The sequence below is a fragment of the Podarcis filfolensis genome (genome assembly GCF_964270895.1).
Source record: "Podarcis filfolensis genome assembly, chromosome: 9".
NCBI classification, from domain to species: domain Eukaryota; kingdom Metazoa; phylum Chordata; class Lepidosauria; order Squamata; family Lacertidae; genus Podarcis; species Podarcis filfolensis.
The window spans coordinates 53698951-53715920 of NC_139610.1; the positions used below are offsets into that span (position 1 = coordinate 53698951).

Here is a 16970-nt window from a genome sequence, read left to right on the forward strand (position 1 = left end):
TCGACGACCTGACCTGTCCCCTCTTGCCTTCCTCGCACACTGCAGTTTAGAAGCGATCCCGATCCCGCGAGCCTGGGAAAGCAACGTGACGCTGCGGCGCCGGGGGGCTTTGCATATATTATGCAAATGCCCCTCGAACCCCCCAGCCTCCTCTCTCTCTCTGGGAGCGCGCTGGGCGCCCGCCCCTCGGTCTAGGTGAATAAATTATGCTAATGAGGCTCCCGCGGTTCTGGCAGGCGCTTGGAGGCGGCGTGCGCTGTGCAGAGTCCAGAGAAGAGAGCGCGAGGCTCAGGAGTCGCTGCCGCCGCCGCCGCCGCTACTGTTCCTGACAGCCGCTACCGAAGGCGCCTACGCAGCCAGGGGGCTGCAAACACGCTCCGGGGGAAAGCAAGAGAACCGCTGCCGCCGCTGCTCGCCGCTTCCTGGGGTCCCCTCGCACTTGGCTTGCCGCCGAAGTGACCCAGGCGCTGCGTAAAAGCGCACCAAGGAAGCCTGAGGAAAGCGGAGCAACAAGTCTCCGCTCCGCGCCGCTGGGTGGGGAAAACGGCTCCGGGGAGCACCTGGGAAGGTTGTCGGGCTTCGCTCGAGGGAGAATATTCCGCGGAGGCGGCGTGTTGACCGTGTGGATGGCAGTTTTGAGGGGCGCCCCGAGGAAGCTCGCCATGGTCTTTCTGCCTTGAAAGCCCCGCTCGCGCTTTGGCACGCAGGCAGGGGGGTCTTGACTTGGAGTTTATTTTTGTGGCGAGTGGGGGGCGCGTGTTCGCGTTTCTGGGGGCGGGCAGCTCCGGGCCAAGTGTCCCTCCTCCCCAGAGGAGGAAAGGGGATTTCGCCCTCCGCCTGTGCCAGCAGCCCAGCATGGTGGGGAAAAGCCCGGACGCCAAAGGTCAGGGTGCCAACGGGGAGGCCAGCTGCTGGGGAGGACAGCGCTGCTGCTCCGGCAGGACGGCGCCCCCCAGCTCGCTGCTGGCTGCCCTACTGCTCTCGGCGGCGTCCATCGCTTCTTGCGTGTATCTGGGGATGAAGACCAGTGACCTTCAGGCCAGGGTCTTGGCCATCGAGACGGCCCAAGGGGACGGATCTGCTGCTGCTGCTGCTTCTTCCTACCAGCTGCTGCCCAGCTACTCTTTGGATCAGCTCAATGCACTGATGAAGGAGAACGTGGAGCGGCTTCTGGCTCAGGTGGGGTGGCCTTGGGAGGCTGAGGGTGGGACTCCCAGGAAGAGACAGTTAGCCAGCCACCTCAGGAATGCCTCTCTGTTTACTGATGGAGGCCAGTTGCATGCGTAGCCCCAAATCGAAGCCAAAGGCAATAGAAGAAAAGTAGGGGGTTCGTGCAGGCATGCTTTCAACAGAAAGAGAGAGGAACTGGGTAAATATTAGGAAAAGAGTGTGTGAAAATAGCCAAACATTTTTGTGTGGCTGAATGACTTTTAGCTGGTTTTATTGGGGTAATTTGCGGACAGGGCTCCTCATGGCTTAGCCCTTCAGTTGGCTTTGAATTCTACAGAGACGCACTCTTCATTATTGTTATTCACAGAGAAATGGAATCATAGAATTGCAGAGTTGGAAGGGACCCTCCAGGTCATCCAGCTCGAGCCCTAGAAATGTAGGAATCCTGCTCACAGCCATCCCTGAGTGGGCTCAAATCACCAGCTTTCTGGTTAACAGCCAGACACACTTCTTTACAGAGAAGCAATAATAATGAAGAGGGTGCCTCTGAGCATGTACAGTGCGCCTTTCTGTTTTAACATTAGAAAGGAAAGAAGCCATACAAACCCCAAACAGGGTGCTGTCTAGACAGACTTGAGCTTTGAAACTAAATTAAGCCTTGGGCAGCAATTGCTTGAACAAGATGTTAAAAATCAGGATGGCCGCGTTGCTCTATGAACTGTGTTGCTCTGTGGGCATGGGATAAAGGCATAGTCTTATGAGACCTGGGATAGCTTGAAAAAAAGAGACATCTGTATTGTTATATCAGGACTGTTCCATGTGTATTTCAAAGTGATGCCGTTCCCACCGAATGGTAGAAGAAATCCCTTTTACTTTAGTGTTGTGGCTCTTAAAATGCTTTTACTGAGATCTTTTGGAAGATAAAAATGTTCCAGACTTGAGGCTCAACAAGAACCCATACAGACATGTGGCTGTAAAATGTGGATCCAAGTTTCAGTGGGCTGCCAGGACCTGTCCCTAGTGACCATTTGGCAGCAGCCAGAATCCAATTGGCAGCGGCTGCTCCTATAATTGTGGTAGCATTTGACCTTCATATATAAAATATTCATTACTCTCTCATCTCTAATTTACAGATATTCACTCAAACCCAAGTTTTCTGCATTATTTTGTGCTCCACAGATGTGGGAAAGGGTGGGTGACTGTGTTCACATGAACAGGTAAAAAAAACGTGCGCAAGGGTGATTCAAGTGAAAGCCAGTATGTGTGTGACCATTTAATCCATTAGCTATTGTCGGGGTGAACAAGTGATGTGAGTTGACTGAAATCCAAGTTTAGAGACCGTTGTAACTTAAGTAGGATATTAAACAGAGGTAAATCATAATGCAACACAGATCCACAGAATGTTTAACACCAGCTCTCTTAATCAGTTTCTCCTGCAAGGGACTAACATGCTGCTTACTGCTTTTTCTATCTTTACCTCTCCTCCCTACAGAAGTCCTATGAGCATATGGCAAGAATCAGAATAGCAAGAGAAGCTCCTCCAGAATGCAATTGCCCACCAGGTAAATGGCAGCAGCCTGGACAGTTCTAACTGTTTTTGTTTAATGTTTGTACATGGTTTCTTTGATTAGGTGATAGTGCTGAAGAAGGGTTTGAGAAAGGCTTAACAAGCATATTTCCTGTCTTCTGAAGTTTGAGATTAACAGAGGGGGAAAATGTTAATTAATATAGCAGAACAGCCTTAAACTTTCTAAGTAAAGGTCAGTTTTACAGAAATAAGTGGAGTTTTCTTCCATGTACAAGTCATTCACAATTTACACACATTTAATGTGTGTGCATTTAGCTTTACATGCTTGGTAATCAGGAAAAAATAAAAAAATAAAGAGGGGGTGAAAAGGGGGAAAAAAAGACATCTGGGAAAAAAGACTTTGGCAATCCCACTCGCCATTGAAGCCAATGTGTTTTGACTATACGCAATCCCTGTGTAAGTTGATAGTCACCTGTAATTGCAATGTATGTTAATATTTTGCCTCTTAAGTACTTTTAATCTGTGCTGTGTGATGTTAAGTGTGCTTGCCAAAAAAATTAATTGCATTGTATTCATTTGGACTTATCCTCTATTAAATCAAGTCTACAGCCATTGGCCTGCGGGGAAGTCCCTTTGAACTCAGTGGCAGGGGTGCCGACTTGAATTAAAAAAGGGGGGGCAGGTAAGCCCTGCCCTGCATAATCACAAAATGCAGTGCACCCACCCATTATTTGAATGGCAATGCCCACAAATTCTGTGGGGGGAAGCCCCCCTAAATATTTTATTGGGGAGGGGCTGAAGAAGTTGGCTTATATGCTCAATGGACTTCCTTCTGAGCAGAACTGTACAGGATTGCACCATGAGCTTGCAATCCCAGGCACAGTTGCTTGGTAGTAAAGCCCGCTGGAAGCAGTGGTATGGATAAATGAACAAAATGCATCTGATAAGGTTATAAGGCTGCAATTCTGTTCACATGTGCTAAGATTTAAATCCCATTTAATTCAGTGGAACTTACTTCTAAGTTAATATGCATAGGCTCAAACTGTCAATCCACTTATTTTTTAAGCATGATGCATTCAAATCAGTGGGATTCAATTCGAATAAATGTATTTAAGAGTGAAGTGTTAGAAATGTGATTGAATGTATTCGTGTAGCAGTACAAGCTTTACAGAGATGTTTGTGTCTAATGAGCAGCAGCACACATTCTGACATTCTGTAGTGTAGGATCGCATCTGTGAGCAGTTCTGCGCAGCTGTTTGGCTCTTCTGAAAGGAGCAAGTATGTTAAGTACATCAGACAGTTCAAAAAACAGATCCAAAAATAATTTTAGTGTTTGGTTTCAGTTTGCATTAAATAATACATAAACTTTTGGGTTACTGTTTCCTTACTGTTTCCTTCATCATTGTAAAGGGATATTTTACCAGGTGACTGCATGTCTCCTGCTGTATATTATTATAAGGGATATGAGTTCACTACTGAAATCCATTAACTTCACTGGACATTCTTTGCAAGCAAACCTTTAAGTGGTGGATTCTATGAAAACGGGGTCAGTAATGTGTGAAATGTTATTATCCTTATTTTTTGAAAAGGCTAGTGCTGCTTAGGTAACTTACCTTAATGTTTTTTATAAGTTATATATGAAGTTATGCTGTTTTATGTTGGGCATCTTGAAACTGGAATGTGTTACAGGATGAGGGACTGTTGTAGGTATTTATGTAGGGTGCACACCTTAAGCAAAATGCTATTAATTTAAATATTAATGTTAAATATTAAATATTAATGAGTAAGCCATTTAACTCTCGGTTTTGAAAAGTTGCTGGTTTGCCATTATAAGGCACAAAGTATCTTAGCCTGGTAATTAGTACATTAGATACACTTAAACATAAGACCCTCCCTTTCACATATGTATTCATGTGAAGTAGGCATCAAATGATTACTGGGGAGCAGTTCACATTCCCAGGGGAAGCACTGGGCATTCTGCCTAGTAACCCCTCCCCCCAGCTGACCATACAGTAGTGTGGCCTTCTGTGATGAATGCACAAGTACCTGCTCATGCAGAAGTTTCATGCAACTGGGACACTTGATCGCAGAAGTGTCTTCATGGTAGGAAAGTCTGTGCACATGCAGGCTTTTTCACTGCAGATGACCATGCTAATGTAAGGAGTGTGGAGTCAGGGCCAGGCAGGAAGGCTGATGCTGCGGGTGGGGCTGGAAATGTGGTTGTACTCTTCTGTAATTGAGTTATGCATGAAAAGGGCTTTAGAGGATGACTGAACCTTGGAGCTAAGGTTGATTACTCAGAGACAAATCCATGTTTGCCACTGAGTGTATTATCAACAGATATGTGCATTTTTTTTAACTGCACTTCAAATATCTTGGATTATATCTAAAAAGAAATATCTGAACAGGCTTGCTTTTCACTGTGATGATTAGTAGTACAGAGCTCTTTATCGTCTTCTTCAACAGCATTGACAGCTAAACTGGCATTAAACTAAAGAGCTGCTAAGGCTTTGGTAACCATTTTGGCTCTCTAGAACAAAAAGCATGGTGCAAATGAGGCGATACCATTTATTAACCCAGGAAATGTTGAAAATGTGAAACTCCTCTGCAAACAGAGTAGTCCGAAACAAACATTGGATCATATTACTCCAGCATTGTTGAGTGGTTTGTATATAATAAAAAGCATGGCTGGCTGTTGCTTTAAATAGCCATGTCTGAAGAAGTATTTTCTGCAGGGGTGCCAACTTGTATAAAATATGGAGAGGGCAGCAAAGCCCCACCCCACATAATTGATCACAAGACATGGCCCATGCACACCATTTGGATGGCAATGCCCATCAACTTTGCAGGGGGCAACCCCCTTAATATTTTATTTGGGGAGGGGCAAGGGACCTCGGCCCCTAGGATTTGGCTCCTATGATTCTGTTTGACCTTAAAACACACATTAAATATGTAAGCGCAGAGGTAATACATAACAACAACTTTTCTTCTTCTTCAGGGGAGATACACAAACATTTTGTCAGGCTTTGCTAATACATGCGTGTAGCAAAATTTTGAGCTTTTAGTAGGCATGGTTTACTACTTTAAGTGGTATGATCCAACATGCAGATGCATTCTATGAAGCTGAAACTCAAATATCATACCATGATATTTGTTACTGTAAATAAACACTATAGTTGCTTCATAAGAATTCCTGATCTACTTTCAAGCTTAGACACAGCCTCTTCATACAGCTGCACTTATTACACATGCTGCTTTTCTTCTTTGCTGCCACTAGAGCTCCACATTATACCAACTATTACCTGAGCATCCTTTCTCTCTGTCTTTAGTATTGTGTTCCATTATATTGAAATTGACTGGATTTGTAAGTACACTGGAAGACATATTCCAACATGCTGAAGAGAAGCACGTGTTGAAATGGCATGTGTCAGGGATAGAAAACTTTAAAAATTAGGTGAGATTAATAGAATGTGAATTATTTTTTTTAAGGACTTAAATTGTCATGCGATGAAAAAAGCAGACCCCACCTTTTGATCAATTGTCGCTCTGAAGAAGGTATTGAAGAGTGATCATATGTATGATTACTGCATCTCAAAACTTGTAAATTAAATTTTAAATCTCAAAATTGAAGTGATCTAAAAATGAAATATTTGAGTTTCCAGTCAGGATAAGAATTTAGGAAATATTTAAATAAAACTACAACAAACAGTTAAAGATAATCTTATACAGCCACTGTCCACTCCTCATGCCTATTCCCTGCACAAACCCTCTTGCAAATCCATCAGTCAAAGTATTTCATGTGTTCTGAGTTTGCTTGGAAGTTAGGCTTCCATTTAGTTACAGATTTGCCTGTTGCATGATCAAATACTAGTACTAGATGCTTGTATTAGCATATTACAAGCCATGCCAGTCTGTGCATCAAGTTAATTCTGACACTGTGTTAGGTCAGGGAGCTTTCAAAGGTAAAAATAACTTGGTCAGTGTGTTGCTCATCAAACTCAAGCTGAAATCTTTGTTCAGTTATGAAGATCATTAAATGGCTATGAACATGTAGTTAGCCCCAGAAGGTTTATGTATATGAGTCTAAACTTCTGATTGTAGAACAAGCAAGTAGATAACAGCAACAACAGCAATTTTTGTGGGAAAGGCTGTTGACACCAGTTTGTGCAATGCAACAAAAATGGGGCATGCTCAGCCAGAGTAAGAGTTTGAACCATAATGCTTTAAAGTGATCTTATGTATCAATTCTCACATAGGCCTTACTCTATCAGCTGTTTTTTATGATCGCAAAGTGGTCAGTTTTAAGATTTATTTAAAGCTCCATAACTTTCTGTTAGCATCACGTGGAAACAGAGCAAGTAGGTCTTGAAATTGTTTATTTAGAATACTTTGAACACAATTTTCTATTTTTGTGGCCATTGAAATGCTCAGGTAAATAGAGATGGAGCTCTGAGGACTAGGGTCATTTGATGCCATTGTGGTTTAATTCACTGAATTTATTTATTATCAATTCACACAACTGAACGGAGTCCCAAAGCAATTTACAGGAAACATAAAATACAAAATTGCATAATAAAACATTCATGAAAACAATACAAATATACTAAAAGTGTTCATAAAACACACACACCACCTAGTATGATATATAATTTTGATTCATATGTGTAGACTGTGTTCTCAAATTGATTCTTTTCTTTAAAACTCCACTGTGGTTTTATACTTTATGATTACATTACTGCGAGTCAGGATCAGCACTGGATTATTTGAATGGCTTCTACAATAGCTGTTGTTGTTGTTGATGATGATGATGATGATGATGCAAGTACTGTGAAATGCTCCTAGCTTCCATGTGACTAGTGACATTCTGCTGGTCCTTTATGAACCCTGTTAAAAATAGTTTGTTCCATTTTCTCCTTGGCAAACTGCAATCTCTTGGCCGTTTAGGAAGCGATCTGATCTCAAACATTGAAGTGCAGTAAGTGTGATTCTGATTAATGTGAGCTAATCACCCCCTTGCGGTTCTCCATGGTAGGATTCTGCATGGCCAGAGAGGTTTCTTAAAGGCTTGGTCACTGAGAGAAGCCAGATTCATGACCTTCCCTGGCTGGCCTGCCAACATGCATGGGATTCCTTTTAACCAAATGGAGTCTTTACTTCCCATCCCTTGTCTAGGGTAAATAGGGTTTTCATTTCTTCTTACGAAGAAACTTCTCCAGACTCTGAAATCTGGGTTTCTACCAGTGATGTATGTCTTGTTTATTGGCTGCTTCCTTTTCTGCAGTGACATGCAATGAAGAGTCTGTTTTAATCAAATACAGTCGTACCTCGTTTTGTGGCTGGGATCCGTTCTGGAGCCCCGGCCGCTAGCCAAAAAGGATGCAGGGCAAAGTGCTGCGTCTGTGCATGTGCATGGAGTGGTTTGTGCTTCTGCGCATGCGTGAAGTGCAATTTAGTGCTTCTGCGCATGCGTGAGTGGCAAACCCAGAAGTAACACGCTAGACAAGGTGGACGCTCGCAGAGGTATTGCTGTGATAGTTGGGTTCCCCCCACTTTTTTAAGAAGCCATAAGCCTCATGCTGAAAGAAAGTCAGTTGAAAAAGTCTCTGAGGCTACAATCCAATGCACGCTTATTAGAGAGTAACCACCATGAACACATGAATAGTAAATGGTATATATAAATAATAACAGACATTCATCATCATTATTTTTGCGCCATATAGTATGTAATAGATACTAAACTTTTGCCAAAAGGAGTTTTATACCTTCGTGTATAAACAAAAATGCTATCCCATTCAGAAATGGGCTGCAAACTGGAGTGCGTAGCCTTCAAGATGTTTCATTTTGATTCGTTTCCTCTTATAGACAAGGCTTTTCTCAAAGATGGAATTATTGCTCCAACTGCCACAATATAATCTGTGTTTCAATCAATGCTGGCAATTAAAACTGCTTCAACTCTTTTTAGACTGAAATCCCTTGCCCACTTACCTGGCTGTAAGCCTTATTGAACACAATGGGACTTAACTCTGAATAAACATGCATAGTATTGTACTACAAACATGCGCTGTCTGCATGAGAGCTCCGTGATGGGTAGAATTTGACAGATGAAAATTGATTTTTGCATACAATGCAGTTGTTATAGGTACAGACCTTCTAGTTTTGATAAGGAGTCATCCCTGAGCCTGCTCATAGCCATGAAGGTTTTAGGAGATGGTAGCTGAATGTAGGGTGTAACTGCAATCCAATTTCAACATTCAAACCATCTGTTTTGATGCGAAAGCGACCAAATTAGCTAATATTTCATGCTGATTCAATACTGTAATCAAGCCTACATTAAATGAAAAATGAATAATTTTATCAGAGAGAAATGAATGAATTTTAGAAATGTTTATTAACATAATAGATATATTTTCTTTCATTACATGGTAATCCAAAGAGGGTTTCCAATAAAAGTTTAGAATCATAATATGTTTTACTGTGCACATAAGATAAATCCAATAAAAACCATTCAAAATAAACTGAATACCTTGACATGCAATTAACAATTTGACACTATTTTGCAAAGTTCTGAAATGATATAAAAAGGGGTGGGGCTATAATTTTTTTGCTGGGATAGCCAAGAGAGGGGGGAAAAGAAACAGCACAGTCCTAAGCATGTTTACTCAGAAGTAAGGGCTATTGAGTTCAGTGGGGTTTACTCACAAGCTTGTTTAGGATTGCAACTTTAGTTGGATAAATTCAGTTTTAAGAATTCAGTTTTATCCAGTAAGGACCAAGTGAAACAGGCAGAAAGATTAGTAACTGAATGTAACGTAAGCTCTGGAAGAAGCGTGGAAAAGGACATATCCATAAATCACCAGTGCAATAAATTTATTTTGCAGAAGTGAGGAACTTGGAATCTACTATTATATAGTAGAAATGACACTGTCGTAATTGATACCTTTATGTCCGTTTTGGTTGTGCTGAGCTCAACAGCAGAACACCTATTGATTTCAGTGGAAACAATTGCACAGGAAGTTCACCTAGCATATGAACAAAACTTTGAACGTTCTCTCTGTGGTGATGGTATTTGGCAGAAAATAAACAATCTTCAGTGATGAATGTTTGTCTTTTTGAGGGTTACAGCCAGTTTGAAAGTAAGATAAAAATGTGGGAACACTGACATGAGATGAATTGGTTTGCAGTAAATACTGAAGATTCAGTATGTGATCACTTAGCTTAGCAGCTCTACAAAAAGCTTTTATATAGCAGGATGAGTAACTTTTTGTACAGTTCATTTGTTCTGTAACTTAAAAAAATGTTCATTTTAGACTTTGAACTGTAGGGTGATATACGAGTTTGTTTGGCATGTTATTGTTCGGATAGCTTTCCTTTTCCCATGCCAAGTCAGTTGAACAACACCAGCATTTTCAGAACCTAACTTGCTATTTCTAGACTTATTATTATTATTATTATTAAAGAAGCAGCAACACCTGTGGTTTGAAATAATTTCCAGTCTGTGGGTGCTGTCATCATTCTGAATTGCCTCTTTCTTCCTTCTTTCACCATCTGCATCTATTTTGTGCTGCTCCTCCAAGAGTCCCATAGTTTTCCATCTGAAGTGTTCTCATGCTTACTGTGCAAATTTGGCATGGTGAGGCCATCAAGTCTGCTTCAGTGCTGTTGTGTGAAAATGTGTAAAACCAAGTAAATGTTACAGGTGAGGCAGACTTGAAATGTTAGCATGGTATGATCTGCATAGTTTTGATTTAGATGGCGTTATAAAGATGCTCCATTAATTAATTTAGCTTGTTGTGGCTCAGATCAGTAAAATGTTTCATTATTTGTCATGATTAATGCCATCAATGTAAGTGGTGCCTTATAGGGTTTTATAACCTCGGTAATCGGCTGGATGATAGCCAGCAAACTGAAGCTCAAACTATATAAGACTTAGGCACCTAGACTGGATGGATAGGAGGTTGCCTGCTCTTGATGGGGTTACACTCCCTCTGAAAGAGTAGGTACATAGCTTGGGGGATATTCCTGGATTCTTTGCGGTCGTTTGAGGCTCAGGTAGTTTTCCAGTGCTTTCCATCAGCTTTGGCTGGTGGCCCAGCTGTGCCCCTATTGGACAGGAACAGCCTAACTCCTATTGCCCATAGGAGTTATATAGCAGGTAACCTCTAGGTTACCGTATTTTTCGCCCTATAGGACGCACCGTCCCATAAGGCGCACCTAGTTTTTTGGGGGGGAAATAAAAGAAAAAAATTATTTTCCCCCCAGGTGCGGGGCTGGGGCGGGGGAAGCCCGAGCTTCCCCCGACCCCAGCCCCCAGAACAGGCAACTCTCCACAAGCCGTGGGAGCCCGGCGCCGGGCTCCCGCGCCTTGTGGAGAGCTGCGCGAAGTCTGGGTGCGCTGAGCGCAGCGCGCCGAGCCTTCCACATGCAGGCAACTCTCCGCAAGCCGCGGGAGCCCAGCGCAGGGCTCCCGCGCCTTGCGGAGAGCCGCGCGAAGCCTGGAGAGTGAGAGGGGTCGGTGCGCACCAACCCCTCTTGCTCTCCAGGCTTCAGCGAATGCCTGCATTCGCCCTATAGGACACACACACATTTCCCCTTCATTTTTGGAGGGGGAAAAGTGTGTCCTATGGGGCGAAAAATATGGTAAATTACTGCAATGCTTTATACATACGGCTGCCTCTGAAGATAGTCTGGAAACTTAAGCTAGTGCAGAATTCAGCAGCCAGGTTACTCACTGGGGCTAATAGTTTGAGCATATTAAACCAATCCTGGCCCAACGGCATTGGCTGCTAATTAATTTCCAGGGCCAATTCAACGTGCTGGTTTTGACCTATAAATCCTTAAATAGCTCAGGACAGCAATACCTCAAGGACTGAATAACTGTGGACAAGTGAAGTGACTAAGGTGCGAAAAGGGAAGACCTGAGATAAGAACAAAGTGCTAATCAAGCAGGGAATGGAGCAGAACATGAAATGTCTGTTTAGATGAGGAGATGGAGAAGTGCATAAGTAGACATGTCATGATTTGGCAACTGGTGTGCATCAGGCTGATGTAGTAATGTTGCTTGGCCAGAAAAATAGTTGGGAAGGAAAAGGAGAGGAATTTTCAGCGAACGAAGTCAGCAGGGCCTTTTTATTTCCTTCAAAGGCATTATTTCCTAAGTACTGCAAAGGCTACTTTAATTTTGTTATGAGATTAGGGGCTCACTTAAGGTGCAGTGCTTAACTGGGATATACACAGGGACATAATGTTGATGATGCAATACTATAGCAACACATTTCTAATTTTCAGTGTTCCATAAAGATTGCTTCCTGAGGCATTACAATTAGGGAAGCTCATACAAGAGAGAATAAATCAATTTCAGGGATTAAAACAGGACTGAAATTGATATCAGCAGGGTGTTACTGCTTTATTATGACCAAAGAGACTGTGCAAAAGAAGAGATGAATTAGGAGTTGCAGGAACCTGGAAGGAAAGCTCAGTTTCACAAAACAAATGAGGCAATGCACTGTCTGCCTTGCTTCTTGACAGGGCTGTTCCAGTGCTGTTCCTCCTCCCATTCTTAGATGTTAAGTTGTAATGCTGTCCCTTAATTTTATGGGGTTTCCCCCTGTCAGTGCTTTTATGCTCCCTACATAAAGATGTTTGCTGAAGTGCAGTAGCATACAGGCTTTTCTTTAATCTGTTTAAGGTTACTCAGCCTATCCCCTACAGTAGAAATAAATGAGTTTTATTGGCTAAGATAAAACCTTTTAATTCTGTTCGCCATGGGGGACCAATAAAGTTGAAAGGGATGATACAGATGACTAAAGATGACCTGATTGAAAGCTTTAGGTTTAGTTACGGCGTGACACTTGCTGTCCACTGGGAATTATACCCAAAGTAGTTTTGGCTTAGAATTAATACAGTACTTCATCTGGTTGAAATCTGGTTAATATTTGGTTGAAATCTTTTGTATGTGGTAGACAGATTTTGAAAGGCAGTTACAGCAGAATCCTATACATGTCTACTCAAAATTAAGTTCCATTGGGTGGTAGTCAACTAAGTTTTACTCAGAGTAGACCCATTGAAATTAATGAACCTAACGTAGTCATGTTAATTAATTTAAATGAGTTTTCTCTGAGTTAAACTTTTTTCTGGAGGTCCTTCTTCTGCCTTGGTTAAGAGGAAACCTATTTTGAAGTGCTTCTGCCCATCACTGCCAGTGCATTCATGTAACACAAATAACTCTGGTATGCAAATTGCCCTTATCTCAAGAACAGCCCTATATGGTGGAGACAGACACAATATAGTACTTAGTCTCCCTGCTACTGATCAGGCTCAGGAGTTGAAGTGGATCTGTTATTCTGTTTAGCCTAATCAAGTACTATTAATAGCTCTTGGATTGGGAGTAATGGGTCCATGATTGTTCAGGCTCTTTGGGAAAATTCATTTTGGCATTAAAGAGCATTTGTTTCCAGCTGAAGGCAGATTTACCCTCCCCAATAATTTTCTTTCCTTTGGGTGCCTGAGCATCCCTCCTCTGACTGCATTCAGTGTTCTTTACACTGGGGTGCATGTAGGTCATTACAAAGAGGGTTACTCACATCCCTTTCTTGCATTGTGGCCAGACACACTAACCTTTTTGTTAGGCCATGATTGGTCACTTTGGCCTAAACCTTACGAAACCTCTCTGAGCAGAAAGAGCCTTGAGAGGAACTTTGTGTGTGACACACAGACACCAGTTCAAAGTCTGGCAGGGATACTATGGCATTCTGTGAGAAGGAGCTTGAGGGAGGAGGGGGAAGCTTTTCAGAGTGAATAGACAGATGGTTTTTGCCACTTGAAATCATACAGGAGGTACAATGGCTATACCACTTGCATCTTTGCCATGTGGGTTTGCAAGGCTTCTACATGATGGGAATATACACTTTGGATAGCCATAACAGTGAGACATTTGCTTTTTACTGCTGGTCTTTTCTTCTTCTTTGTGGTGAGGATAGGACTTCCCTTTTTATGTGACGAAAGAAGCTTTACTCAAAGAATAATTTCATAAAGGGTGTTATTGTATGTGTATATATATATTTAGTGTGTGTGTCACTCTATATGTACACACATACACACACATAATGCTTACCTTCTGTGGATTAAACTAATCTTGTATTTGAAATACAATCTAAAGTTTACCATAAGAACAAATAATTCTGAATCCCCTTGGTATTGTGTAGTGTTATAATTAATTGTTTGAATTATGCTAATGGATAATGGTCAGAATAAATTAAAGTTTTAGAGGGAATTTTAATTATGTGCATATTATGTCAACAAAGATGGTGTAGAGGAACAAATTACAAGTAATGTAAAAAAATAAGAAGTGATTGCACATTGCACTGAAACCAGTTGCTCTCTGCTTTTGCAACTGTAATATTTGAAAACATTTCATTTTGTGATTCAGTCTGCTTACTTTTCATGTATTTGCGCAATATATGTTGCCATGTTTTAAAGGATTAAGAGTGCAATGTTATATGTGCCTCCTCAAAAGTAAGTCCCATGGAGTTCCTTGAGGTTTGCTCCCAGGTAACTGGGTATAAGATGGCAATCATAAACTACATTGTGCTACATGGGTGGGGCGTGGGGAAAAGTACATTTTACTCTAATTCTACGTTATCATATTATGGGGAATTCTACCCCACACTACAGATAAATTCTGAGGGTGGTTTGCAAACAATCAGAAATAAAAACGTACAAACATTGTGTGATATCAAAATATGTCATAGACCCATTGAAATCAAAGGACTTCCAGTGAGTTTAATTTGAGTGTGCCTTATTTGGATATCACCTTATATATCAAAAGCAGCCAATCTAAAGAAAACAGCATAAATTCAGCAGCACAGATAGAGCTGGGGGGGGGGGAGGTGGAGTTTTTTTTGCCTGGCACTTAAATAACATCAAATGGATGCCTGATAAGTCTCTTTGGAGAGCGACTCTCCAAACTCTGGGTTAGCAGTGTTGTCCATCAGATCCATGCTGCCACCAACCTGGAGCTCTCCTAAACTAGCTGCAACCACTTCCATCCTGGTGAATTCTGCATCACGGCTGCTCCCCCCTCCCCTCATGCACCACTGATGTAACCAAAAAAGCAGTTTCCCTGAAACTTCCCTCTATCTTTCAGAGGTACTCAGAGAAGAGCCTCTGTTGAGCATATTAGTCTTGAGTGTGTAGACAGGGACAGGTGGTTCTTCAGGTACCCCACTTCAAACTCTTAATTTGATTTGTGAGAAAATGAAATAAAAGCTGAGAAGGGCCTATGCATTTCTGTCTAATCAATATTTTAATCTAGTAAGAGCTGTAGTATGTGTCTCACAATTGGTAATATATATTGTTAATAGAAACTTTATACATTTGTTTTGTAAGTCTGAAGTCCAAAAATGTGACTCTTTCTTTCTTGATTCATTGCACATTTCTGAACAATGATCGGTAATTTCATTCAGAACGTCTGTTGGAAAGCTCAGCATCGTGAAGATAAATTATGTTGTTTGTAGGATTTCTGGTGATTATACTTCATCAAAAGTAATTATCTGTTTCCTTAGTGACCTTCCTGATCAGTCCTTTCCCTCTGCCCTACTGCATAAAAAATAAATAACATCAGATTGCTAGTATAAATAGTTCAGCATCATTTTACTGCTGAGTTTGCTCTTTATTTTACTAACAAGCTAAAAGGGGGAAAAAATAGTGACCGGGCTTTAGTGCATCATGCAAAACTAGTATAGAAGCAAGATGCCAAAACAGAGGCACAAACTGTCACTGAAAGTAATTATGCTACTTATGAATGAAGAAATCTTACAGAAAGTTGGGTCTTTGGTGGAAAGAAGTCTTTACAAAAATTGACCCTCTAGTCACAAAAATAACTAAAATATTTTTAAGAATTCTTTATTTGAAAAAAAGAAAAAGAAAATTTACACCAGGACATTCAAGCTTGAAGTGTGCATGTCAGGATACAGTTTTTGCTCCTAGCTAAAGGCTAAAGGCACAGAGATCTTTTGCATGTCCATCTCTTTTGGCGTAGTATATTAGGAGGCTGGATAGGTGCCACGGGACCACCCTCCCCTTGTTTGCCTGTGTGAGATACCATGTTCTTATAACCCCAATTATTGGAGCCTTTGGTTGATCTGTTTGACATCCTATAACCTTTTAAAATGTGGTTGTTTTTTGGGGTGTGTGTGTGTTATTGGGTTGTTGTTTTTATTCTGATTATATATGTTGTGATCTTTTCTGTGAACCGCCCTGAGACCTCCAGGTATAGGGTGGTATATAAACTAAATAAATAATAATAAATAAAATAATAATAAGGATCAGGTGCACAGTTTGGAGGCGCTCTTAAAACTGGCTTTGTTCCTGGAAGTTTAGGTGGCAGCTGTAGCTAAGCCTTTTACTAACTTAGGTTGCTGTGGAAACTGTACCACTTCTTGAGTATCATAATCTCTAAGGAGAGTTATTATTTTGGTGATTGTATTCTGTGGGTTGCATCTAGCGTTGCAACAGAGGAATTCTGCTAGTTCAATAGAACTTCTCTTTCTTCTTCTGCTCCTCCTCTGCAGTGCACCACCAACACCCTGGAGCTTATTTTGAGGGGGCAGGGGGAGCTGAAGGGGACAGAAGAGGAAGAGGAGGCTCCATTGTGCACATAGAAGTCTGTTGTGCCAGTGGAGTTGCTGTGTTTGATACAGCCCTGTGGTGTGTGGGTTTTTTAAAAAATATATATGAGTTTTTATGATATATTGTATGTTGCATTTGATATATTTCAGTGTTTTGTATATGGTTTGTTGAATTATTATTAGCAGTAGTGGTTTTGAATGTTGAATTTATTTTGTATTTCCCATAACGATTCCTTTTTGTTGTTATTTGTAAACTGCTCAGCGTGTATACATTAACAAAATGCAAATATATACACATGAAACAGGCTATAGTACATCTTTTCATCACTATGGCAATTGTTGAATTAAGCAACAAGTTAGCAATTTTGTATAACTCACCAATCATATCCTGAAATCCTGATCACCGAAACACCCAAGAGTCTTGTGGCATCTTAAAATTTAGCAAATTTTTAGAAAAAGCCAGAATGTTTTCAAAACAAGCATGTTGATTCTTAACACCATTGGCAGGTGATAGAACAAGTACATTGGACATGCTTATTGTATTATCTATCTCTTCATTTGTTAGAGGGATCAATGTGTATATTTTACATATAGGCTAGCTCTATTGAATTGTCAGTCTAAATACATTTTTCATATCCTTCCCTTCT

General features: G+C 41.2%; 1 protein-coding gene across 1 annotated transcript in view; it reads left to right on the forward strand.

Annotated features, from left to right (window-relative positions):
• The first annotated feature begins 235 nt into the window (after positions 1-235).
• COL25A1 (collagen type XXV alpha 1 chain) overlaps positions 236-16970 on the forward strand; it is a 294893-nt gene continuing 278158 nt past the window's right edge. Inside the window, exons 1-2 of the mRNA XM_083571406.1 lie at positions 236-1179; positions 2663-2732. Coding sequence (XP_083427532.1) covers positions 856-1179; positions 2663-2732 — 394 coding nt within the window. The 5' untranslated portion in view covers positions 236-855. The remainder of the gene's footprint in view (positions 1180-2662; positions 2733-16970) is intronic.